General features: G+C 39.4%; 1 protein-coding gene across 1 annotated transcript; it reads right to left on the bottom strand.

The window, feature by feature from the left end:
• On the bottom strand, positions 1 to 27,075 carry pgbd5 (piggyBac transposable element derived 5). The gene is made up of 7 exons (XM_031742188.2): positions 26,286 to 27,075; positions 19,679 to 20,109; positions 15,290 to 15,424; positions 10,592 to 10,772; positions 7,002 to 7,199; positions 6,215 to 6,320; positions 1 to 5,193 (listed from the first exon to the last, which is right to left on the bottom strand). Exons 1-7 carry the CDS (start codon positions 26,680 to 26,682, stop codon positions 4,998 to 5,000), a joined length of 1,644 nt encoding a protein of 547 aa, XP_031598048.1. The 5' UTR covers positions 26,683 to 27,075; the 3' UTR covers positions 1 to 4,997.
• Between the last annotated feature and the right edge of the window lie 593 nt (positions 27,076 to 27,668).

The raw sequence follows: 27,668 nt of genomic DNA, 5'->3' as shown, positions 1-27,668 counted from the left end.
TTATGAGTGGTGTTTTAATGAAAACACATTTACACGACAACGTTGTACAGCTCATCACCACACACATTTTAGAAAGTTATTTGGTCCAGCATACACCGGTTATTACATTTGTTTTTTAAACACAGCCAGCTTTAACATTACATGCACATACACACATCCTTCTGGCACTTCTGTGAAGCTAGATAACACTTAGCCCACAGTAATCGCTAATGCCACATCCTGCAGCCACCATTTCAAACCAGAATCATGGGAAGCGGAACATTTTTACCACATTTTGGTGCTTAGTAATATTGTTATTTCTGACATTTTATCTGGAAATAATAGCGGTACAACTCTTGCAAAAAAGCTCCTGATTAGAGCAATAAATCTACAGTGGTTTGAAAGCACCTGATAAGGGTATAGAAGTACTGTATATATGCTGTTTGTGTGAGTGAATATATTGTACAGCAGTTAGTTATGAAGCCCTGAGGTCAGTCACTTTAAATCTTTAACATGTCCAAAGCTATCGCTCATCAAAATGCTTCAGTATTACATCTGTCTCACAGATAGCGACAGACATCTGTGAGACACTGTGTGGAGATGATAAACCAGCACACAACGCACAAACACACATGAAATGAGTCTGACTAATTTCATGTTATCTTTTTGTACATAATTTACATGCAGTTAACGTTTGGGCAACATTTTTTCTTCCTGACGAATCCACATGAAAGGCAAATATTTCTGACCTAATGGCTCCACAGTATTCCCTTCTTTATAATTTACATCTTGTTTTCTCACATCTACATATTATGTCTAGGTGTATGATCATTAATGGAAGATATTAGACTTAATTCAAAAGTGAAAAGACACAAAACACTCACATGTTTGTAGTAAGACCCACTGTGTTCTGGTTTAAGTTTTTTAAGGCTTTAAATGCCAATCAGATGTCAAGATTTCTGGCCTTAAGGGGCTTAGCCATACCCTTTTCTCCAAAATAGCAATCTATTGACAGTGACTGGGATGTTTTATTATTATTTATTAACAGATAAAATGAACGCCTTGCAATAGACTGGTAACCTGCCCAGGATATACCTCACTTTTTAACCTCTGACATCTGAGACACACTCCACCCTGCAACCGTGAACTGGATAAGTCAAAGAAAATGATGGAGAGATGCATAAAGTTAACCAATACATTAGAGCCTGTCTAATCTATTAATGGTCTTGAAATGTGTTCAAAAACTCACACCAATAGATGTAGTGTTGATACACAGTGACCCATAACAATCACTCAGATAGTTACTGCACGGGGATAATGATAGAGAGCTGGACTTTTTTTTAGCATAAACACCTCTGCAGTAACCGATTATTTAAATAGCAGCAGGCTGACACAATTAAGAGCTCCAGTCAAACCTTGAATCTTATTGTTTTAAAAATGTGCATAAAAACAGGGGTATGGAAATGGAACTTTTTAATTCATCTGTATAGAAATTAATTCTTCATTCCCTAAAGAGTTAAAATTAAAAATTCTGTCCTTACCCTTGCATAATAGAAAAAAACTCTATGAACCACAAGTGCTCATCAGTAGCACTGTAATAGTAGCAAGAGTTACTTTGCATTTTCTGTGTAAATGATGCAAAATGCACAATTTGCGTTATTAAAAACAAAATCCATCTAATGGTACAATTTACTTTCATTGTTTCAGGTTGGAGAGTGTAAATTCTGAGTTGCCAATGAATGCAGCACGGTGGCAGACCGCTTCTACAATGTCCACGTCTGTATTTCATGTCGATATTATGATACACTTCAAGTGAATGGCAAACTACACAACAAATCTGTGGATATCAAATATTGTAATCAAAGGAGGAGTTGACAAACATTTGACACAACAGAAGAGCCTGCTAAGATTCAGAGTGTTACTTCGGGGTGAACAATGCTACGACATTCAGTGGGTTTCTCACACACACACACAGGCAAGAGTAACGGTGACAACAATGCTTTGGATTAGTGAAAAAGATTAATAAGAAATCACAATCTTGAGTGTCAGTAAGAGTGTGATTATGGACATACACTCACAGTAATTTGTAAACAAAATATACACAGACGTACAGTACTGCACTTTCTCTAAATCTACAGTGGAAGTAGAATTCTCTGTTTTGGTTACAGTCATTAAATTTCATTCGTATATCATTGGTGTATTTTCTTTTAATACAATCTATTTCATGTATCTACTAATATTTACAAAAATCATCTGTGAGAGCAGAGAATCATTTATTTTTTCAATTTGAAATCAAAACTAAAATTATTATTTAATATGTGTGTTGCTAACTTTATAGCTCTCCTCAAAGTGCAAGACTGTGACGGGGGTGGGACCAATTCGCTCAGCAACCCTGCTTTACCAGCATAAAGACTGTCATCATACCAGTATATGAATACACACTTTGAACCATGCTGATGGGGCAAGCACGCGCCGACACCTTTCACTTACAGTCTTCATAACACGTTCCAGCACAACAATAAAGTGTTGACCTTGTCCTTGTTAAAGCTACAGACAGCAGTGTTATAGCCTGGGGGGTGTTTTTGGCTCATTTACTGAATGACAGTTGAACATATTGAAACAACATGAAATCCTTTACAAATTTTGGTTATTTGTCCACAACAGAATGATTCTTTGTTTGCAAATGAACCCGTATAACAGCATCAAAGTGGCGCTTGAACTTTAGTTGTTAGTCTTTCGTAATGGCATGTATGCCTTTACACCAATTAGAGTTTGAGAATGTGTGAATTAAGCTCTTGTAAGTACAATCTGTTGTTCAAATCAAACGGCATCCTCACTGTCACTTTGTATTGAACGTAGACTGTATTTCGCTCACTTTTGCTTTCTGGTCTTTAGGAAAAAAAAAGTTTGAAACAAAGTTTTCAGGGGCTTTAAGAAAGTTTCTTTCTGTCGTGTCTAAACTCTTTAGCGTGGGATGTTGTGAACTGGTGGCGTACTGCAAATCATTTAGCACATTTAGCCTGATGACTAATCACTATTGTCTAGAATTTTTAACAGTTAAGTGTATGTGTCTTTTTGTTCGAGGCAGGTCAGCTTTCTTTATATTTAGTTTTACACTCCAAAGTAAGAAGCTTCATGGTGTTTGGTTTAACACATTCCTCTCAGATCAACCAATGGGATACACGATCAGGTTAGCATAAAGGTGTAATTCAGGAGTAAGAGTGCTATAAAACACATTTATAGAGCTACAGAGTTACAGCAGGTTGTTAGAAACAGGCAAAACCTGCAAAGGGAGACGTTTTTTTGTTCTGTATTGTGCTATGTACATTTTCAGTCATTGAAAAGAAGTTGGGAAAAACCTTTTGGAAATGACAAAGATTAGGAACACACTTCTAGTCGGTCATTCTGATGAAAAATTAGTTTTCAGCGTCTCGGTTTACCGTGGTGTGATTTGTGAGGGCAGAGCATTATTCACTGACAGACTAAAGTTTTGGGACGTGCATTTTTCAAAAATGTGCTGAGAAATAATGTTTGGTGAAATGTGCCAAAAACAACTGAGAAAAAGAATATAATTTGTTCAAACATTTGTTTTGTTAAGACGTTTTATAAGCCACCAGTGATTTAGTTTTTGCTTTCTGGACCTAAGCGCTGCCAAGGAATGTTACCCAAACCCCTGTCCATTGGCCAAGATTATACTCATTGCCTAGCAACACTGGCTCATTTAATCGAGGAGATTTGAGCATGTTCTTCCTTGCAAAGCTAAAGTACACTAAAGTGTAATGAATCACATGATTATGACGAGTTTCCTGCCAAAAAAAAAAAAAAAAAAAAAGTGTTCTTGGTACAAAAGCGGGACGCAGATGTGACAGCATTTGTTGTTAGAGTTGTTGTTAAAGACCCTGAATGCCTGTTTTCTATTCTATTAATTGCTTCCTTTGTATAGGCCTTTCAATCCTATGGAAAAAAGTCACATATATATATGTGTACCAATCAGGATTGGGTAATATTTGGTAACAGTTGTGGAGTTGTTAATTTCTGTGGTCAAATAAAATCAACACCTACACACACAGTTAACCTGAGTTCAAGAAGCAAACTCTTTGATAAACAAAACAAAACCTAGGAATACGTTTTCCTAGCTTTAACTTTATTGCCGTTTATTTCATATTACTTATTACAATTAAAAAAACTGGAAGCAGGAACTTTTTAAAGACTCTTTTTGGTCTTTTCTGGGAGGCTGTGAAGCTGTGGCACACTGCTGGGTGTGGCTTTATAGCGACTGACAGTCTTTCTCTCATAGGTACAATATGCAGCAACAACACATCTGGGTCACAAAAGCCATACATTTACATCCTCTGGCTCAATGTCGCACACACAAACGGCAGTTTCCACTTACTAAATACACACGTACAAATTTTCAAAACTCACCTGGAGCAGAAATCATTTTCACACCGAACAAGTAAACATCACAATCGAGATTCTTAACGCATGCAGCGTGTGAACACACCTTATTCCTGGTTTACTAAGACTTTGTTACAGGTGTTTTTGCAGAGTGTAAATATTGAGCTACATGTAGCCTTTCAGCCTGACGGTTATGGTGTTTGGACAGAAGTTTCATTCAGGCTTGTATAAATAATTTAACTGGTTAAAACTTGAAGCTGACATCATTTAGGAGTGAAATCTTCTTGCTTTTCCTGTTCCATCATTCAGCTCTGCTTGTGAAAAAGCTCCTGTTGACAAATCCTTAGTAAATCTGCGGGGTTAATGATTGCAGTCGAGTCTCATGGCTCACGATTATTGTGTAGTATGCAGTTGTGTGTTAATGAATATTTACAGAGCCACAAAAACCACTATAGGAAGAGAGAAATAGGCTTGGCACTGCTTCAGTATTATCACATAGACACAGACTGCAAAGTCTGTAAGGTTGAGCGTGAATGTATGTGTGTGTGTGGGGGGGGGGTTGTGTTAAGTATTTTTGTTGTGAGCTCCTTCTGTCTTCATCAACCTCCTCCTTCTCTTCCTCACTGCGTGGGGGAGCAGTCGTCTAGATCAAGCAGCTCTCTGACCAGTCTCTCTCCAAACTGTGCTCGACTGTAGCGTTTGACTGTGTAGGCGTCAGACATCTTGTATAGGATGTATGCGTTGTTGATGGCAATACTGATGCTCAACCAGAACACCTGTTGCCATGTCTTGTTAGGCTTGTGGAAGATGAAGTACCTGTGTGGAGAAATTAGCCGATTACTGCTGAATCTCTTTACAAAGATTTAAATAATATGGTTTCGTTTGACTATCTATAGTTATTGTCCAAAAACATATGGGCCCAACACATTTTTTCAATTTTGTCTCTGGGTTTTTAAATCAAACAATCAAGATGTGAATCAACAGATAACTTAATGAATGAAAATACAGCGTTCACAACAAGGTGCAAACCACTGGTTACAATCAAGAACAAGAAGGCCAAATAAGACTATGCCGGAAAACATCTAATCGAGTTTGCAAAGCTCTGAAAAAATATATTTGGACAAATTAAACCAAGAGAAAAGTATTGAGCAAGACAGAACAGCTCATGATCCAACCTCATCTGTCAAACATAGTGGAAGTAGGGTTATGACGAGGCCATGTATGGCTGCCAGTGAAACCAGGTTACTAGTGTTTATTGATGAGATCGGATTCAAATTCAGACAAATGGTGAAAAATTGATCGGACAGTGCGTCACAGTGAAAAGGAATAATGGCCCAGAGCATACTGCAAGCGCAACCCAAGAGTTTATCAAAGCAGAGAAGAAGGATATCCTTCAATGGCCAAGTCAGTTACCTGATCTCAATCCAATACAGCATGCTTTTTACTTATTAAATTCAAAAGTGAAGGTAGAAAGACCTGAAGGTGGCTGCAGTAAAAGCCTGGCAGAGCATTTAATGGCAAGAAACTCAGCACTTGATGAAATCCATAGGATGTAGACTTCAGGCAGTCATTGACTGCAAAGGATTTTTATCCAAGTAATAAAAACAATCACCACATTTGAAATAATTTCAGTCTGTTTAATTACTTTGAGCCTCTGAAAATCAAGCACTACATATAAAAATGTGTGTAAAACCACAAAATCTAATGTAACACTTTAGTCAAAGCCCCCTGAATTAAAGCTGAAAGTTTGAAAACATCTTGATTGTTTGATTTAAAATCCACTGCGGTGTAAAATATTCTTGGTATCAAGTAATGTTGTGTAAAACGGCGCACATACTTGCTATACTTGTCGTCGTATTTGCAGATGTAGCTGAGGTGTGCCGCAAAGGCCTCAACAGCCAAAGGACACGGGATCTCCCCGCTTTTCCTCTTAATGATCAGCCCTGACACAAACACAGTGAGTGAGAGGCAAAAACTAGACCCATTTAAACCAATTATCGTATAATTATTGGCTGTACTAAAAATAGAGGTAATAGTTGCAAAATCCATCAATTAAGTACTTTAAGCACAAAGTGAAAAACAGTCACCTACATACACACGCAGAGGGGAAAGGAAAATCAATGCCGGATGATAACGGCCTAACTTTTCCTGCTTCACTGCCACACTCTTCACTCAAAGAGCACCATCGCAAACTGCAACCTTCATTTAGAGTTAAAACCTAACAAAACTGGTTAATGAAGAGTGGATCATGGTATAAGACGAAGGGAATAACATGATTTTTGCCGCCTCCTGGAAATGGATTAACACGGATTAGAAGCTCGCACTGATTCTCCGTGACATAAATGCTTAATGATGTGCCAGTTTCTCTAGATGGTGACTTGCATCCACAAATGACAGTACAGTTAGTCAAAGTTTCCCCCCAAAAACCTCCTAATTCTTAAAAACTACAACCAAAAGTCTTTGTTTTTGTGTTTTTCTACTAAAATTAATGGATTTTGTGCACTGAAATATTTGAAACATCATTAATTCTCTTAATAATTTCTAATAGTAAGTTCCTTTTATTTAATTCTAGGAAAACAAAGTTTCGTGTAGTGGGGAAATGCTTTGGGAAATGATCTTCTTACCTTTTTTTGTTGGGGAATAGGCATTGGCAAGGAACTTAAAGTGTCCTTTGTTGTACCAGCTGATGAGCGACATGCTGCCTTTCATCATTATGCGAGACTGGCCACGCTGAGCAGGCGTGGAGCCACAGACCAGCATGCTTTGCGGTAAGCCTGTACAGTCGCTCTTCCTGGTGCTAAGCAAACCACAGCAATAGATATCTGAAGAGGGACACAGAGACAAATAGGATGATCGTGGCAAATAGCAAAAACTGCAGTTCCTAAAATGACCACTTGAGGGTAAAACCATGTCATCAACTATTAACAAGGCATTAACTCAGAAACATTTGCAGAACTGTGCTGCAGAAAACAAAAATACATTTTAATTTGAAAATGCAGTAGATATGATTCATTGTCTTTTTCCTGTAACTTAGCTGTAAAAAGCAGGCAGGAAATGCATAAAAAAAAAAAGAAAAAGTCAAGTTTGGATTTTATATTCTCCCAATCTTCAGGGTTGAAGCAGATGTGCTCCAGGCGACAGTCCTGTTTACACTTGACAAAGATAATCACACCGTTTCATACCAGTGACACCCCCCCCCATCTGTCCAACCATCTGGAAATAGTACTCATGGGTGGTCTTAAAGGTGTAGGTGCGATCACCCTTCCACAATGAATATGCAAAGTCTTTGAAACTGTCCTTTCCTGGACATTTGATTACTAAAAATCTGTAAATTAGGGTTGCTCTAAGGTTATATCCCACGATACAGGTGCCAGAGCTTTTCCGCAAAAGCTTAGGGAATCTTGCAGCCATCATTTCTCCACTTTTGAGCTGTTTCCATGGTTATTTGAGGAAGGGTTGTTTTCAGGTCACTAATTGCAGTTCCACGTGCTTTCTGACTCTTGGAGAACTTGCCGTTTGAAGCCTCTTTTTGGTTTTCGACAAGGGGAATATACTGTCATGATAAAATGGACAATGTTGCAGTAGAAATAAACATGTTTACATTCTCTACGGATAATTTCCCCCATTCATAGCCAGTGTCTGGAGGTGAATTTTTGTATAACCCAACCGTATATATTGTACTATGGCTTAAAATGACTCATAATTAAGGGCGAACCAGCTTGGGATGACATGTTGCTGCAGGCACAGCTGGCAGCTATCTGCTTCGTGCCACCTCAATTTATTTTTACTGGACCTCTTCATTGTGCTTGTGATGTTCTTGCCTTTTGATGCATTTTGGACACAATTATCCGACAAACTGGCTTCTGAGCAGACAATTGTACTGTTGTATGAAATGAATGCTTTTTTTTTTGCAGTCTTGATTGGACTAAACAAATCTGTCAGCTAGAGCTTTCGGGAAATTGCTATGGGCATTAGTCATTTTATCATACTACACTAAATTATTGAGTGATTCTTTAAGGAAAAAAAAAAATGAGTCAACAATTAAAGTCAGGAGTGATTGTTAGTTGCAGTGATTTTTGTGTATCTCTTTCTTTCCTGAAACTTTCTTTCTTTTTTCTTACGTTGATGAGCAGACACAAAACAATCATCTGGCTGACTGCCGCTGATTTGGTCTCCATTTGCAAACTGATTTCTATCTGTGTAGTACAAGCACGCATGTCCACAGTAAGTACTGCGGAGTAATATGAAGTAATTACCTCAGCTAATTAATCCAGCAAGATAGATTTGAAGGAAAGATGTCAGACGATGCATTCACAGGCTCAGAACTGGGTTTTTTTGGGCTGATTCAACTAATTAGGAAAAGAAAATGATGATTATATCTGCAGTCTTCATTTTCTTGACATAATGAAGCTCCGCTTGGTTGAGTTTAAAATTGCCCCCCCCCAAAAAAAAGAAAATGTAAAAATGAAAACTTGTCAGAGGAGCTGTTGAGCTGAATGTTTATTCTCTTGTTGCGTTGATTGTGTTTAGCTTTTATAGCATGTTCACATTATCCCACTTTTGGTATTAATGTAAAAGATGCAAACAAAATGTATAATTTCACATTAAAATAAAAATTTCAGAGTATCACAGCTGGACTGACAGTATTAAAACATTTAAATCACAATATCTCCTAACAAAAGCATTGGTTTTATGACTCCCGCTGATAAACTACCACAGATTATGAATAAAACATACTGAGAGTGACTCAAACACTTTTGATTCAGATTTTCATTGTCAGGTGTTTGAATGAAGTGTCCGGTAAAGTGTCCACTTTACCTACCTATTGATTTTTCAAGCTCCAACAAGGCAAAACGCTCAATCTTTCATGATTTACTATGCAAGTCAAAAGGCAATAAACACCCTTTTGCAGTGCATTGCAGACCTGTAAGGATCGATGTTGAGCACTATTTAAAAAACATCCATCCTAACAGTCACGACAATTCATTCAATTTTTTAATGCTACACTCACATTAGGTAAACCAGTTGGAGACTGCGGTACAATCACACTTGGTTTGATTGTAGTGGTCTGTGACCACTCATAGTCATTTGCCACTTTCAAAGAGACTTTGCTGTATCTGCTTCAATCTGCTGTCGGTTTGTGACAGAATTGCATCAAGTTGGCAAATACATGCAATCTTTTTACGATAATACAGGGATCAACTATGTCAAATTGCCAAAAATCACAAATATGTTGCATATCTACCTACCAGTACACAGAAATTCACATGAACTCGTTAGTTACATACATTCAAAGTCCAGCCTGAACCTCGCTGGACGCAGTTGCTGCTAGACAGCAATTTAACTGCAAAGTCGCTCGCCACACGTGTTTTTATCTAGCAAAAACAACCCGAGTAGAACCAATTGCAACTATTTGAGTTGACATCTAGTGATGTTTCGAGCACACCTGCTCTTAATCAGATGATGGTCTGATGACCAAAATCACTAGATGCAATAAATAAGTGTGCGAACTGTTATTTCTTCTTCTCTGTCACATTTTGTTTTTTTACTCAGCACCTGCCTAACAAGATGAGGAGGGTGTGCATGGATTCTTCTTTGTGACTCAGATTGACTGCAATGTGTTGCCAAGCTGCCTGCTTTTATAAAATAGATGGCAATTATTTGCAAACCTTCATCAATCTGACTGAAAGAGATTGCAGACACTCGCAGATTGGCTGTGTGGAGACGATGCAATCGCCTTATAATGTTTCACACTCAAAGGAAAAATGTGTTCCTTTAACTCAGATTAGTTAGCTTAATTGCTAGTTAGCTTTAAAAAATGCATAATTTGGAGGACTGACAAATTTGGTGAAAGCACTGTTGAGAGAGTAACAAATGAATCTGTGTTATTTAGCAAGTTCACCCTCAGTGTATGGATAAGAGATGAAAAAATAAATTATTCGACATGCATACTGTCTGGCTTTGTAGTTTTATCTTAGAATAGAATAGAGAATACTGCTGTCCTGTGTGTGCCGTTTAGCCTGGGGATGGTATAATCACACCATCATTAAAAATGAATAAACACATTTTTTAAAATGCAAAAAAGGGAGGTATGAAGAGATGGAGATAGATTACAAAGTGTAAAACAAAGTACTAAATTAGGGAAGGGAAAAGAACAAGACCAAGCAAAGAACAAGCAGCAGACATAAACTGCTACAGAAACTTCTTTGCGTACCTTGTTTGCTGAATTCTGTGAAGAGGCTGAGGCTCGTGATGGATGGCCCAGTGAAGATGATGGCGTTTTTTCCGGAAATGTTCTGGCAGAGCTGCTTAGCCACAAGACTGTGGAGCTGAGGTTTGTTCTTCAAGGTGGCCAGACCATCTGTACCCTGGCCGTCTTTCAGATGGACTGCGATCTGCAGAAGAGGGGGGATCACGTCAGGACGTGTGGATGCAAACATTTTTATTTTTCTAGCTTACAGAGGCTGCTGTCTAAACCCTAGAGAAACTGTAATGTTCAATTTACAAAATTGTGCGGTGCATTTTGATGATTTTGCTTTTATTTCCAGTAGAGACTTTGAATTAAAGTGTATCCCGAGGGAGAAAACACCATGGAACTGAAATAAAAATGTATTTGGGTTACATTAAGATGGAGACTCCAGGATGAAATATCAGGGGTACAAGTACAACACTGAAGGTAATGCCAGTGGCTTGAATTAATATTTTGGTGTTTCTTAGGATATTCTGTGAAATTTCAAACCAAATGTAGCTGGTTTGATCTGTGAGTCAAGCTACTGTCACACCCGACTCCTACAGTAGAGATTTGAGAAAGGAGGCTTGTTCTTCCAAGATGAGAATTACCCCTTTAAAGCCTGAACCATAAAATAATTGGCAGAAAATTTTAATTTTTGTGGATCAAAATGTACTTAAATATCTCAGTTTCTGGATTTATTTGCATGATCACCCACTTCAAGCCATGAATATTTACATGAGTACTTCAAATCTGGGCAGCAGTTATTGAGAGATGTTGAGCTACAACACTGTTGAGCCTCCTCTCATTAATTTAATATACCGGTACGTCTTTTATATTTGCTTCCAAGGAGCCAGACCTTTTTCAAAGTCTGTCTCTAATTTTTAGAGAAAAACAGAAAACCAGGAAAACTATTGCTCAAATTTTTTCTTTGGGCATCGGTTGCTTTTTCACGTATTTTCAGTCCAGTCCTATCTATAGCAGTTCTAACACTATCTATAGCAGATGAACAGTGCCTAAAAGTCCTAGCACCGGACCTTCAGTGTGTAAGGACGAGGTCAGGATAAAGGTGCAGCAGTAACCATCTACAGCCACCTGTAAAATACACTGGAGCCGCTATCATGGTCTGCATTTCACCCAGTGGTGTTCAAAATTGAAGGAATTATGAAAACAGAAAAATGCTTTCTCATTTTGACTGACCATACAATACCATCTGAATAGCAACAGCTTCATTTTTTTGGCACGTGAATGAGATCAAACACACCGTCAATGCAGCAAATGCACACCTAGATAGAGAAACACAATGAAACATTATCAGTCATGAACTGGTCTCCCCAGATCCTGGACCTCAACATAACTGAAGCAGTGTCATCTTAACAGAGAATGTAATAAAAGGCAGCCAACACCCAAAGACGTACTTTGAATGTCCTTCAAGGAGCCTGGAGAACTATTCCTGATGACCACTTAAAGAAATTAGAAGAACTATATTGTATTTACCTGTATGTTTGCACATGTTTCAATAAATCACTGTACCTACTTCCCAATTTCCTCTGAAAATATAAAGAAATGAGGGGCGGCTCAAGACTTCTGTACAAACTATAGATCAATGCAAGCTGAGCTTTGCTTCCTAGTTGAACATACATGAAGCATTTGTAGATATGATTCCCGGAACATGATGCAGCCCTTAGGGTCCAAAGAAAGCTATTATTGAGACTGAACAAACAGAAATGTACACCCATAGACGGCTCTGTGTGCCCTTTGAACTTTCTACTATTGTTTGGGAGCTGATTGGCATTAGCCTGATTAGCCGGCATCTACGTAAGACCCATAGCTATTAAACTAAGTGGCCTGTCCATGCGTTTGTGCAAGTGTGTTTTGTGTATCCCTGTGTGATACACTGGCTAATGGAATCTCATTGATTCACTCCATTAACTCATTTTATTTCTCTGATTCCCTCCCCCCTCCCTCGACGCAATTCATTTAGACACAGAATTCAATGGAGGCACACGTCAGTGTACAGAGGACTGGTGAAGACTGAGTGACTGCCAAACGGCTGCAGTCACCGTGAATGCTAATGCTTATTTGTTAAATGGATGGGATAATGGAATACGGCTTTAAATGACAGGCTCTGTGATGCTTCTTGAACACAACTTGTTTTACACGGTCAGATTACAAGAAAAATAATGAATGGTTTGATTATTTTATTTTACGTAAAGCAATTTAACTAAATGAAAAAGAAAAAAAAGAAGGGAAATTAACATTCTATGTAGGATCCTCCTCACTCCACTAATGCTCTTCTGGCCTACTTCCAGGCTAAAGAAGGAAACACTTACCCTTTAGTGTACACAGTTTTATGCCAAATGTTGATCTCATCGTAAAAAGTATCTGACTCTCAAAGTTGTATTATTGTCTTCTTGTTCTTACAAACCAACTGTCCAAAAAGTCTGGTTCAATTTGTGCATGAGCAGAAAAATGTTGGCATGCTTTACTGCTAATCTCTGTGCATTCTGTTTCTGAAGTATTGGTCCAATCTTGTCTTGCCTCTCTCATGACTTTTTATGTTGTTCTCTCTGCTTCTGTATATTTTTCCCCTCTATTGATAGTGTGAATTATGCAACTGAGTTTTCCTCAATAGGTCGTTTGATCCTACTCCAGATCATGTGTTTACATTCTTTAATCATCTTGCTTTTCTCTCCTTAAACAGCTCTACTCATGAACATCCAGCCCTTCTAAGTTGTTCTGAGATTTTGTCGATTCTTTCCATTGCAGCATTTTTTTCTCTAACAAAATCAAGTGATGGAGGTTCTCAAACTTAGATTAAAAGGAGCGTGAGGCAGTTTGAATTTTGGGTGTCAGGAGTGATTTGTGACAGCAAGTGTGAAAGGTTTACAGGACGGTAGTGACATCTGCTATGATGTATGGTTTAGAGACAGAAGGATACTAACAAAGAGACAAAGGACTGAGCCGGAGATGCCAGAGTTGCAGGTGCTCATTTCATTCTAAGTGATAATAATATATGTATATCAGAGCATCGAGCAACTTGGAGACGAAGTTAGAGAGTCAAGGCTGAGATGGTTTGCACATGTGTAGAGGAGGTATAGCGGATATACTGGACAGGGGATATTGAATATGGAGCTGTCAGGCAGGAGGAAAAGAGAAAGACCAAAGAATATAATCATTGATGTAGTGAATCAGGAAATACAGAGGATGGTGTGAAAGAGAAGGATGCTGGGTAGATGACCCGCTGTGGTGACCTCTAAAGGGAGCAGGAACAAGATTTTCTTGTTTCTTTTTAAGGGAAAATAAAATACATCCTGCATTTGTGTTTGATCTCCTTTATTTTTACTTTAAAACCCAGAAGACTTTAAAAACGAGTTCTCAGCCTTCATTGTTGGTGGTCAGAACAAGATTTAGGTTAAGGTAACGGTTGGGGTTCCTATTTACTTGATGACACAGCTGTGGTGATTGTTGACCAAATAACTAACTAACTAACTAACAAACAAACAAACTAACTAACAAACAGTTTTCACCCAATAAAACTCTTCCGTGAACAGAAGTGATATGTCTGAGTAAGTAGGGCAGTCTTTCTGAAAATATGTGTTGATGTTGAATTTTTAATGTCGTCGTTCATTGCTGTGAGCACAAGTGAAATTCCATTCATCTCCACTGAGGGAGCAGAAGCCTTTAACTAATAAACTGTAGCTGGGTATCACTGGTATTAAAAACATGGTCTCCTGTCAGGTATACCAATGCAAATGTTTGTGTGTTTGCTTGCGTGAGCTTGCATGCGTGTGGGTGGCTGAATGTGGGTGACCTGCACAACATGCACACTATGATTAACATTGAGGAAGGCTGATGCATAAAAAGTGCGTCAAGTTTAGCAAAAAAACTGTGCAAACAAAATCTTTTGGGGCATGTGCTTTCTCATTATCCCCCCCTTGTATAATGACCTCTGTAATGCTCAGAGTTGGACAGATTTGTTAGTCCTTCCATGCAGGGTCTCAGTTAAATGGGGGTATTACATAACCAACCGGCGTAGGAGTGGAAGGTTGCAGTAGGACAAGGTTGTTAGTCAGAGCAGCTCTGCCTGCCTGAGATGTGCCTGCTTGAGCTAGTAGCGCTTCCACTCAAAACCAACATCAGAAGACAATATTTTTTACCCAGAAGGCTTTTCATGTGATCCATTTTAAACTCAAACCGTGCAGTTTGTTACACATAAATTTACCAGTATAAAATATATATATATATATATATATATATATATATATATATATATATATATATATATATATATATATATATATATATATAATAATTTTCTGTGAAAAGTAATAGATTGAATGCTAAATGATGCAACATCCAAAGAATAAGATTTGAAATCTAGCGAAGATCAAGCCTCTGATATTTTCATGAAAGCCTTTCTTACTTGACTTCAGGCACGCTCGAGACTTCTGGATGCCAGGTTTAATAAAACAAATTTTATATTTCTGCCATGAAGTTGCAAAGCAGCAAATCTAAATAGAATCAAAGCAGACAAAGACATGCAATCATTTCTTTTTCATCTCCTCTAATGTAATTTTTCACTCTCAAATCACACCTGAAACAATTGTGATTCTGAATGAAGTCTCCCACCTCCGTGTCTCCAAATCACATACAAACACATCGAGTATTGTGTGCAGATACCTGACAGATAAAACCGGTGGAGGTGCACTGTCGAACCCAGAGGCTGAACTTCCTCTTCTTCCTCTTCCTCAGCTCTCTTTCTGTACAAGTGGTGATGAACACTGGGTCCTCATCTATCAAGGGCTCATGAAGAACCTGAAACATTAGTCTTAGTGAATTTATACATACATAACATACATTACATAGCCTCATCAAAAGCAAAAAGGTGCTAGTGAACATAACTAGTTTTCCATTGTGAGGCTTCTTGTGTGAGAGATAAGAATGAGATTGTGTATGATTTAATACCACAGCAAGAGTTTGAAGAGAGAAGCCAACTGAAGATTCTTGCAAGTCCTGTATGTGTTTGAGCGTGATAGTAAAAAAAACAAAAACACTTTGTCAGCAGAAACATGTTCTCACTCGTGCAGCTCTGTCTGCAAAACCCCTCCGAAAAATAACTTCTGCCTTGTCACTTTCACTTCATTTTGATGTTTCATCTTCACGTTGTCCATACCTTTTACATTTATGCATTATAACTTGAAAAACTTCCTTCTCTATGCCTGGATTCATCCGAACAGTGGAAGCCTTTTTATATTTAGTTTTCTCTTTAGCACGGATGATTCTCCATTCAAATGAAAATAGACAAAAATATATAAAAAATAAAATAAACTCCCCAAATAAATAAGGTGTGACTAACTTTTTCCCGAAGTGGCAAAAATAGAGAGAGAGAGAAAAAAAGATGTGTTCATTCGTATAAGAAGAAAATTCAGGGTGCCCTTAGAAACACACAATTTTATGATTCTCAATCTTTAAGACAATCAATTTAACACACAAAAAAGAGTTACATATACTCATTATTCATAAGTTCTTTAACTAAAACTGATTTTCTTTGCTTCCTATGACAATAAGCTGAGTATATTTGCATTCTGGACAGCTGTCAGAATTGGGTTTGATATGAAATGTACAGTTCTTACAAACTGATTTTTATTTTTATGTTCTATATTATTTCCCCTAAGCCCACAGTCAATAAATAGTAGGATGAATATGCAAGTCTCCCCCCCCCCCCTTATTTTCCTAAATACTAGGATGAGTCATATCAGATACTGAAGAGGAATTTCCAAACGGTGAACGAGAAACAAAGAAAGCATTTTAAAAGCCAACAGTCATAAATCCAAAGATACACAGAGGTTTTAATACTCGGCAAATATTTGCATTTTAAATTTCTCAGGGCTTTCCCTTCCTCCGGTGTTATCCCCGTCTCTTCTTCCCACCCAGCCCATCATGATTTGACTAACCGAGTGGCAACCAGCACCTCCGTGCTGCTCTAGCAACAAGTCATTTTCCAGTCAAATATGGAATCACGGAGTCATAAAAGTTAAAAATAAATGAGGCCATCTAGACTTCGGATGGATGATGTCACCCAGACCACAACAGCCTAAGAAATAATTCATGTTGTAGCTGCGGCACAGCTGCACAGTGATGTCTTCTCTCATCTTATTACAGCTGAAACCAAAGTGATTACATCTGAACAAAATATGCTTTAAGTAAATCATTTGTCTGAGAAAATAAAACATTTGCTCACCGTCTTCCAGTGGATGTCCTCTGATGGCTTTCTGAATAATTATTTTACACTTGCAAATCAATACAGCAGCAATAAAGCAGTCCAGACATGATCTGAGCAACTGCAAAACTGACCCCAGCACAGACCTAACTGGCATAGAATATGTGACGCATCACTGTTAGGAGGAACATGCTACAGTTTATTAGACAAAAAAAAAAAAAAAACAGAGCACATTTTTTTCCCCATAATTCTTCTCTACATGATTATCTGTTAGATGCAAACTGTGACTATTTTCAATATTGCATTGCTAAGCCACCCCCCCCCACACACACTCCTATAGTTACCTGTCTGGGAGCTGACCACCTAGCTGTTACCCATGTATTTTAGTGACCTCTGAAATGGGTGTCTTGATTTGTTCTCCTGGAGAGCTGAACAAGGACTGTTTCCCCACTGTTGGAGTTGCACTATATTCAATTTAGTCTAGTTCAATTTTATTCATGCAGCAGCAGTTCACAACAGCTGTCACCTTGAGGGCCTTACTCCATACTCACTGGAGAGGCAGCTCAAGGACTGTGTGGAGCCCAACAACAGCAACAATGCCAGTCTGTAGGTGTCTTCTTAACCCCTGGTTGAGAGCTTGGTTCTGCCGAGGCCTCTTTCTGTCAAAAGGGAGTTCTTCCTTCCTACTGTCACCCAATGGGATTGTCTGATTGTTGAGTATTTTGTAGGGTTTTTGCCTTGCAATATACAGCCCCTTGAAGGTACTGCTGAAATAAAACTGAACTGAAAGGATTGAGCTACCAGGGTAGCAGCAACATAACTAAAAAATAAAATACTTAAATACAGCCCATTTAAAGCCATTATCATCTGCCATTCAGACTTCAACAACTACACTCGTTTCTCTCCCTCCTTCTCAGAAGGCAGTCATTTATTGAGAAGATTGCTTTTTCCTTGCCAGTGGAGCTACAGTTTCAGACTGTCTGTATTTTCGAGTCCACTCTGAGAGACTATTGGGAGTAGAAAATACAGAAAATGAACCGATAAAACAAACTGGCCTAGATTCACATAAACCCCATCATTGCCAACGACACTCACTCGCTGACCTCACAGGCTCAGTTTTGTCATTTTTAGATCTAGGTGTTTAGAGCTCTTTAGCATGAAAACACACTTCACCCAACCAGCGATTATGCTGCAATGAAATAAAGTGTAAAATATTGATATTTAAACTATTTAGAGGGTAGGATTGCACAGATGAATTAGATGTGGATGATATATGAGGAGGGCATTGCTTTTAAGTGCCTGTGTTCCCAAATGCTCCCATCACAGAATTGACATCATCTTTCATAATGAAGATGATGTTGTAGCACTCTTACAGTAGAAAGACAACAGCAAATAAATCAACTTGTTCACTTATTTTTAAAAGTGACCCTGCGTAACAGACTGAGAATATTAAGTCGCACTATTTTAGCTATTATTATGAAAGAAAGAAAAGCCCTTATAGGAAGTGCATGCAATGCCGTATCCTCTACTAACAAATGCTTTAAGAGTAAACTGCATCTTATGTAAGATCTTTGTTTTTTACTTGAACTCTGAGAGCAATCGACACATTTTTAATGTTACATTTTCATCAGATTTACGTAAACAAGGTTGTGGTAAATTCTGCTGTGCCTTTTTGCTCAAGAAGAACACATCTAAAGAGGAAACTGATTCAAAAGCTTCCTTTTTTTGCTGTCACATCAAAATAATACAAAAAAATCAAGTTGGAAAGGGCACAGCGGTGAAGTTTGATTTTAGGCAGGCTGGTTATTTTGGGGTACTTTAAAATCTCCAGTGATGCAGAGTGATGAATTCATCCAGAGAAGAAAGTAAAGTAGGAGTTGAAAAAAAAAAAAAAACGTCCAACCCACCCAAAATAGAGAAACAAGGCTGGCGCTCCACTGGCCTAGTTGCATAAATGTGGATGGGATGCTTACAGGCCAACAGAAAACAAGTTAAATTCCTCTGCAGGGGAAGCCTGTGTAAAACAGAGCGCTTCCCCGTATATATAGTCATCGTGTAGATGGCTTTTCAAACAGAGACTCATTGCTGGAGCTATGAGCTGGTTTGCAATACTTGAAGCATTGTTAAAAAATTCGATTGAACAGAAAACCTGTAAAATTTCTGAGCAAACAAAACAAAAGTTTCTATATTTAAACATATCCTCCAGTGAAACTGCAGCGCTGCCAACCGTATAGCTGAGAAAGCTATATGGTTGGCCTTGAGCCACAACAACAGGTGCCTTGACTGTTGTTGTGATTTGGTGCTGTATAAATACAAATTGAATTGAACTGAACTGAAAACAGTCATTCAACAAATTTTGGGTCTCTTTTGTTTTACATCTAAAACTAAATTGCTCAAATAATTTTGTCAGAGAAGAGATAAAGTAATTAAATTATAACTGAGATAATCTCTTGGCATAGGCCTTGATCTCACCATTGTTAGCACCTACATGCAACTCATACCCTACCTACTGATCATTGTCCTCTCCCTTTTCCTTCTGTGTAAATGTGTTATGGCTCCAGGTCAGAAAGTTAATATTGCACTGGAACACATAAACATGCTGCCACAGCAAAACTTTGGATGTGGATGACTAAAAAGTGATTTCCTCAACATCATCACCTGTAAATGACCTCTGGAACTTTGGTCATTTCTTTTTATACTATGCAATTCATGAGGCATAATAAAATGTAGCTGTGCTGTTAAAATTTGGTGCTCCTAAAGGCAAGAAGAATCTGTTGCCAGCTAAAAGAAAGCATCTAAAAATATCAAGAGAGGCTTGAAGAAAACACCACCTGTCACAACGCACACACCTGTGTTTGTGATGGTCTGAAAGTGCAGCTGAAGGACTGCTGCAGCGAGTCCAGGAAGGGCTGGATCTTGTAAAGGCCCTGGTTGCTTCCTTGTGATGGCCGGAAAGCCACAATGTGGAAGTACTTGAGGATCTTCTCAAAACGCGACTGACTCATCTTCAAGGCGATGCTTTGGTTGCTGAAAAAGCCCGAGCTCCAGATGCTGAGCACTGACTCACAGCGGTGCACGCTGGTGGAGGTGACAAAGCCCAGGAACGCCTTCATCTCCTGGGCCGTGACGGGGCGCCAGCCTTCGTCTGAGCCGAACCGCTCCTGAAACTTCTTGGCGTACATGTTAGTCTGAGTGACCATGTTTTGGATGCAGTTGTCCGGGACAAAGAGCTGGAAAAAGTCCAAGGCTGTAGCGGTGGCCGGCATCTTTTGAGCAGGTCCTGTGTTGGAAAAAAGTGAAATGTTATGACAAAAGAAATTATACTGATTGACAGACAGAGAATCCCACATGGGATAACTCACACACAGTACTGTCACTTACGCCCAGCTTTTTAACTTTGGTACGAAGCCTTCAATTTGATTGACTTTGCTGAGTAGAAGAGGTTTTTTTGACACAATAAAATATTATTTTGTTGAGCTGTCATCTTCAAAGCTGTGTGGGATGCACACAGGCTCACTCTTGCTTATATAAACTCCAGTGACATCTCAAAAGAATCTTGAGAACTGTAACGTAAAGCATCAATTAATTTTAGGTGTTACATTGTAGCAAAAAAACATCAGAGGAACGCACTACACTTCGTGCATCAGCAGCTTTTGGTATGAATGTCATAAGCCCAGGGCAGCAGTTAGAAAGTTTACATGACCTGACAGCCACCACACTGTGATGCCAGTCAAAGTGTGGCATTTCTATGTTTGCGGAAGGCTTCAGTGTCTTGTTGCTTTTGTGTTATGGCAGGCAATAAGTCAAAATCACACTTTAATGTTGGCGAGCCATGAGCCATTAAAAGACATCTGTACTATTTCAATTAATTTGACTGATGGTTTTGTTTATACAGAATGATTTACCTTTTTATTAATGAAATTTGCATGTATCTAAACCTGTGGAATAACACAGAAACTTCACTTCATCTGTGTGTGGTTGTAAAGTTTGTGTGATCAGTGTACAGTGTTTAGTCCTTATAATGACCTACTTAAATCTATTGAAAGTCTATGTTAACAAGCAAGAAGCTTCTTTTCTGAAACTGCAGCATAAGAACAACTTAAAGAAATGTCTAAAAGTGTAGGCCTTGGTCACATAGGCAGAGAGAACAGGTGGCTGTGAAGTCGAATGTTAAAGCGGACAAGTCGGCATCTTCTATGCAAACTGCCAGTGACACGAACAATGCTAATTGTGCTGATGATCAAAGCACTCACAAGAAACTTGTCTGTGCAGCACCTTATACTCCTTTTAGATCAGTCACTGCCAGCAACCTCCAGCAACCACTCACTAACTGGCTGGGGTATGCACAATTTTCCCTAGGAAACGGTGGTTGCTAAGAAGTCGCCAACTGGTCTCTATGCCAGACTGTGGCTAACAGCTTAAAGAATAAACATTCAAAATAACACTCACGTGGCCAAAATTTCAAATAATAACACTGTTTGAGTCGGTTTTTCTGCTACTTTTAGACATTGTCAAATACAGGGGATGCCCTTAATATGGTCCTCACAACACACAGCTCTAGACACATGCTGTTCAAACCTTCTGTTTGTCAGGGGCTGCCAATCTGAAGAGAGTTAGCCCAGTATAAGATAAATAAGGACACGTTTAAACTGTAAAATATGGAGATGGGACTGATCCATCCTTTAAAGTAATGAACGAAAACTTAAATTCTTGGCTTAAAGTAAAGAAGCACTGACACAATTAAAATAACTGTATTTACTAACATTAATGTCAAAGAATTGTTAAAAGCAGTAGGTAAATGCTAAAATATGGGAAAAACGGGTTCACCAGCTGCGGTATAAATGTTTGAAATGGCATAATTAATGAATTAGCAGCAAAACTAGCTAAAGGCAATGGATAAATAGGTAATTTAACTAAAATTAATCAACAAAGAATCAGAGCTGTTTTCTAAAATGTGCTAATGGCAGCAACAGTGAAGCGTAGTCGGGACTTTTCTGCCTGACCTAATTATTCTCCCTCGCTGGTTAAGGACGAGATAACATTTATCTTCCATTTAAAAAGCTCTCTGTCCGTCTGCCTTTGGATGTAGCTTTGAAGCCACACAGTCGATACTCAGTGCAGTTAACTGGCTTTGGTTCACTCTCAGGTTGTTGGATCCATGAGAGGTAATTTGGACTTTGAGCAGAACATCTTTTGGCTCGATTGAACAGCACAATCTCATTATCTCAGAACAACATAAAAAAAGGCTTTTACTCTCCCTTCTCAGGCCCTGTGTAGCTGGCTGCAACTAAAATAATGAAGGCCCTTTTCTTTGCGGAGTTAAAGATAACACACACAAGACTTCACACTATATAGTACACTGTTAAAAGTGTGCAGGCGGACAAGACATGAAGTGTAGAAAAGAGAGTGGGGTACAAGCACTCCCACTCAGTTGATGCTTGCAGACAAGACACAGAAGTAGCCAGGGCACAGCTCAAAGATCAACTCATTCACATCCAATTAGACTTGAAAGCTGAAGGTAAAATTCAACATGACTTCCAGTCCACCCCTGAATAAAAACATCAGACGTTCAGACTGAAGGTCTACTGAGGCAAAATGATTTAACACGGCTCATCTCAGAAGGGAGGTACGAATACAATGTGAGGAAGGACTCGTCATTTTCCTGGATAATGGAATTGTCTCATCTGCTGCTGCTGAGCAAACACTCCTTCCTCTTTGAGTAGCCCTGCCAGCTCATCGTCAGTCCAGCCCGCATCAATCAGATGAAACAGGATTAATCATTTACATAACTCTTCTGTCAGCTGATGCTAGTCTATGTGGCAGTCCTATAAATATTGATTTCCCACATTGCTCAAAAGAAAAATCCACCTACAGTGCACACACAGACAGGTATAATCCCTCGCGATTATCAGCTGTTGTGGTATTTCCATTGTCCCAGGACAAACATCTGTCTCGTAGAGCTTTTATAGCCATGGATTTAGTAGGAGAGATTACTGTGTATTTGAAGTGCATCAACCCTGTACATAGACTAAATGTGTTCTGAGTTCAGTTTTTAGTGGAAATTAAAGAGACAGCACCTAAGTGCAATTTCTCACCACCGCAACTATTGATTAAAATTTTTTTTGATTTACAAATAATCCAATATCTACTGTCTTTAAGCAAAAATGTTTTCATTTGTGTTGTTTTTACAGTACTAATATTCAAGTGCATCAAATGCCTGAATCATTTTAATGTAAAAAAAAATGAATAGGAAAAAAACTTTCATGAAACCAAGCCAGCTTATTTAATTATTTATTGTTTAGTCCAATTACTTCAGTATTCTACCTTTATGTGATTGATAGAGAATATTATATATAAATATAATAAAATGCATGTTTGTCTAAGTGTTTTTAAATGGCTGAGAGATCTCTTGCAGACAAGGTAGAAATACACAGTCAGGCAGATGAACTGACATATGGGCAGAAGCAGTAATCTTTCAGTGAGCTTCAGCAAAGTGAAGCAATAAATAGTTCTTTAATTCCCTTCGACATCATGATAAAGTGCTTATATAATCTAAGAGCTACGGTTCATAATCTTTGGTCTGGTCATTTGCCACCCGCCTCGCACTGCAGGGGCAACCATCACAAACTCATTTGAAGACAGCATATTACATATGAACATCCTGTGTCAGCACACACCGACTGACATAGAAATGGGCAGGCAGACAGACTGGCACTGACCGACTTTGCCGCAACGTCATTCGTGCCATTAAAATCTGCACATTTATGCAGACATGCTGCTCAGGATGGAGTCATTCTTATCTGTTCGGGCTGATTAAGTCAGAGTACAGTCTTGGCTACTTGAGGTCTGAAGTGTGATTATGCGCTCTGGCAGTACTACATCCACGCTTTTAATCATCCCTACCCTGATACAGGATGGCGGGCCTAGAGTTGCAGTGGCTTGTGCAAACAGACACTGTCTGCATTTTTAACAAATCAGACCAGACCATACAAACCAGAGACGAACACACCTGCTGCCACCCTAGCTTAAGTCAACAAAGTCACAACAGCTAAATAGAGTCGGACAGTCCAGGATGTGGAAGTACAGAACATCCTCTAACATTTGTGCCACAGCAAGAACCTCTTATGGTACCCCAGCTCAGTGCAGCTTGGTTCAGATTATTTTGGGTGCTTAAAACAGACACCACTTTATATCTAGGCTCAGATTATCCCAGAGCAGGATTACTAAAGTTAGATAAATGGATCTGAAAAAAAAAAAATCCAGAAATAAATGGAGTCTTTTAGTGTGTATGTGTCTTTTTAGTATTCTGTTTCTTGGAACAGGCTGTTTCTTGAACCAAATATCTCCAAAACAACATTTAAAAGCTTTTTATCTCATTTGTTCATATGTGGGTTTTTATTTTTTTTTAATGATCATGTAGTACATTTCGGTGTTTGCTGCACTGGAACAGCTTGCGAACAATTCTTTGCACACAGCGAGTGCTGTTTACTTACTTTGCAGTGGCTACTTGGCAGGTTATCTACAGCCAGTGCTTTTTATTCATTTGAATAAGTGTGTTCCTACTAGGTAGTGTGTCAGCACACTGGGGCTTGGTCCATATCTACTACAGCCATATGCCGATACCCTTCCAAGTCTGCAACAGTGCATCAAGTCACGGTGGAAACAGGATGGCATTCCCACAAATCGTTTTGGCTTCAGCGGAGGCAGAAAAGATGGACAAGGAGAACCAATCCAAACATAGCTTGACTGAAAGAGCTGCACTATAAACCCCAAACCCCACTCTCTGATCTATAGTGGACTAAATAAATAAATACTGTTCTTAAGACTGACAGTCTAATGGTGTGGTACAGAGGAAAAAGCAGTGTGGGTGCACACACTGCTGTTTAACTGTCACGATTCATGCACACAAATGTCTCCCCTTTGCGCACACACACACACACAGACCTGCAGAAGTGTGCAGTTAAAAAGAAAAATAACTGAATGAATAAATCAGGATTCTCTGAGCTTGTGTCTCACATTTAAGCTGTTGGTACCGGTGGACAAAGGCTGGCATTTGTGCATTAGTTCTGCATGAATGCACACACCTACATAGCATCAAAAGCCATGCATGCTAGGTCAAGTTGTGGCTCTACAAAGTGCATAGATATTTCTTGTTATGCAGAAATATTTGTATGCAACAAAATGTGCCATTTATTTATTTTTTTATTCTAAAAATGCACATAATACATGTGCATGGAGCCAGGAGAGGCTTCATGCCGTTTCTCTAAACGAAACAGCTCTGAAACATGAGCACACACATAAGACAGCATGTCTACAACAGCACCAAGGGGTGATGCATCAAAGGTTAAGCCTTTGCCATTAACTTAATAAAGCAATTAACGATGCATGTGTCATGTTTCTCTCTGTTACTCTCCTCACTACACACAAGCAAGAAGCGCGCGCACACACACACACACACACACACACACACACACACAGAGGGGAGGGAGAGATAAAAATCGATTCTGCTCTTACCTTTGATGGCCACGTGAATGGGGTGGTGAAATCGTCATTCTATCACCTCAGGCGTCTGTCGAAGGTTAAACCTTTCCTTTCAAGGCGTGACTTGGAGACTGTCATCCACGCTTTTATAACCTCACGCTTGGATCATTGTAACTCCCTTTTAATTGGGGTTGGACTGGGCACTCTGACACGCCTGCAATTAGTACAGAATGCTGCGGCACGGTTTTTATCTGGTAAAAGGAAATTTGAGCACATTACTCCAGTTCTGGCCTCCCTGCACTGGCTTCCAATTGAATTTAGGATTCATTTTAAAGTTCTTTTATTGGTTTTAAATCTTTAAATGGTCTGGCACCTGCATATATGTCTGATTTGCTGAAGCCCTATGTCCCCACTCGTTCGCTCCGGTCAGCTGAGCAGCTGTTGCTCTCAGTCCCCAAATCACGGCTGAAACTGAGAGGCGACCGAGCGTTCTCTATTGTGGCTCCTAAGCTTTGGAATAACCTTCCTCTTCACATTAGGCAATCGACATCAGTGCTGGTTTTAAATCCAGATTGAAAACGCATTTTTATTCACTGGCTTTTGACTCAGTGGTTGACTGACTTGTATTTACTTATATTTTATTGTTTTTGCTATGTTTATTATGTTTATTATTTTTATCGTATTTATTATTCTTATGGTATCTATTATGTTTCTATTGTTCAGCACTTTGGTCAGCCTTGTGTGTTTTTAAAGTGCTATATAAATAAACGATGATGATGATGATGATGATGATAAAAACGAGAGCAGTATTCCTCAGTAGTTGCTTTGTGGCTGTCGTGACAAACAGAAATGGCCTGCCTGACCTGAAAAATGTGAACACGGACTGCACTCCTGTCTGCGTCTATCCAATCACTCCACAGCCGTGAGCATTTGCTCCCCACCAGTGCACAAATTAGCCCATCCATCGTGCCTCACCGTATGTATCATTGTACGGCGGGACCGTGACATCCTGCAGAGTCTCCGTCCAGCCCTCTTCCTCTGCCTGACTACGGGATAAGGAGCCGGGGGGTCCTGCTGCGCTGCCACCTCCTGTTCCCCCGCTGTGTCCACTCTCCTTATCGCCTCGTTTCTGGTGGTGATGGTGGTGGTGGTGCTGCTGCTGCGGTGGCTGTTGCTGCTGCTGCTGCTGATCCTCCTCACCTACCTCGGCTATGTAGTTATCAGAGTCGGAGTCTCCGGAGGTGCTGTAGAAGGGATTGTCGCTGCTGTCGTCCCCGGACTCGCCGAACACGTCGTCGGATATCTGCAGGCTCTCGTACCGGGAGCGGGCCGCTTCCAGGAGAGACAGCGCCTTCCGCCCGCACTCCGCCATCTCTCTCTCTGTAGTGATGCTCCTCTCTCCTCCCCCCTTTCTCTTTCTTCCACCCTCTTTCTCACCCTTTCACTACCTCCTCAGTGGCGTGCAAGTGGTCACGATCTTGCAGGAGCAGGGGACGTTTTTGCCTTCAGTGTGGCGATCACACCCTCCCCTGTGTTTGGTATGAATTATGATCCACCTGCCGTCCCGGCTCGGATGCGGAGCCCGGCGGTCAGCAGAGTGTAGATCCGGTGGCAGCTGTCCGCTTCAAGGGTACTGGAATATTTCCGCTCCCTTGCTCTGCCCACAGCGGTGCTCACTGGGCAAAATCATCAATAGTTATGGCACAGCATCCGGGTTGAGAGACCAGCCAGTTATTTATCCACTCCGAGGAATAGAGAGAGTAGAGGCTGGCACTGAATCACCTGACGCCGTAGCGCTGCACTGCCAGCCAATAAGATTTCACTTTGTAAAGAAAACTCGGACAGGAGCGGTGCGGCTGATGGCAGCTGCTAAAGCTGAGGAGAAGGAAGATTATGATGACTAACGATAATACAGTGCAAGAATAATAATGGTGGACGCAGAAAATGACAACGGGGAAAATTAAAATTTAAAATTATTTTATTTTATTAGATTATAGATATAATAAATTTACAACTATTATTACATTTGCCGTTAACTGCAAAACAGCAAACTAACAAACAAAAACTGAGAGGAACAGCCATCGTGCTGTCAATTTCAAGCTATAAGAAGTTATTTTATCTTTTGGCCATCGTGAATTACTAATTAAACAAGACCTCAATATAACGATTAAAATGGATTTTTCTTTTCATATCTACTCCAAAGAAAAGAGAAACGTTGTTGATGTTGGAAAGGATTGTCACAACTAATGCGGATTTTGTTTTAATTATTTTTTTTTTCTGTATACTGCAAATTAACAAAATTGCATTTGGAAATAAAAATCTGAGCACCTAAAAATTTTGAGTCATTTTATTTGACAA

The sequence above is a fragment of the Oreochromis aureus genome, linkage group 13 (genome assembly GCF_013358895.1).
Source record: "Oreochromis aureus strain Israel breed Guangdong linkage group 13, ZZ_aureus, whole genome shotgun sequence".
NCBI classification, from domain to species: domain Eukaryota; kingdom Metazoa; phylum Chordata; class Actinopteri; order Cichliformes; family Cichlidae; genus Oreochromis; species Oreochromis aureus.
This window is presented reverse-complemented; position numbering and strand designations above follow the sequence as displayed.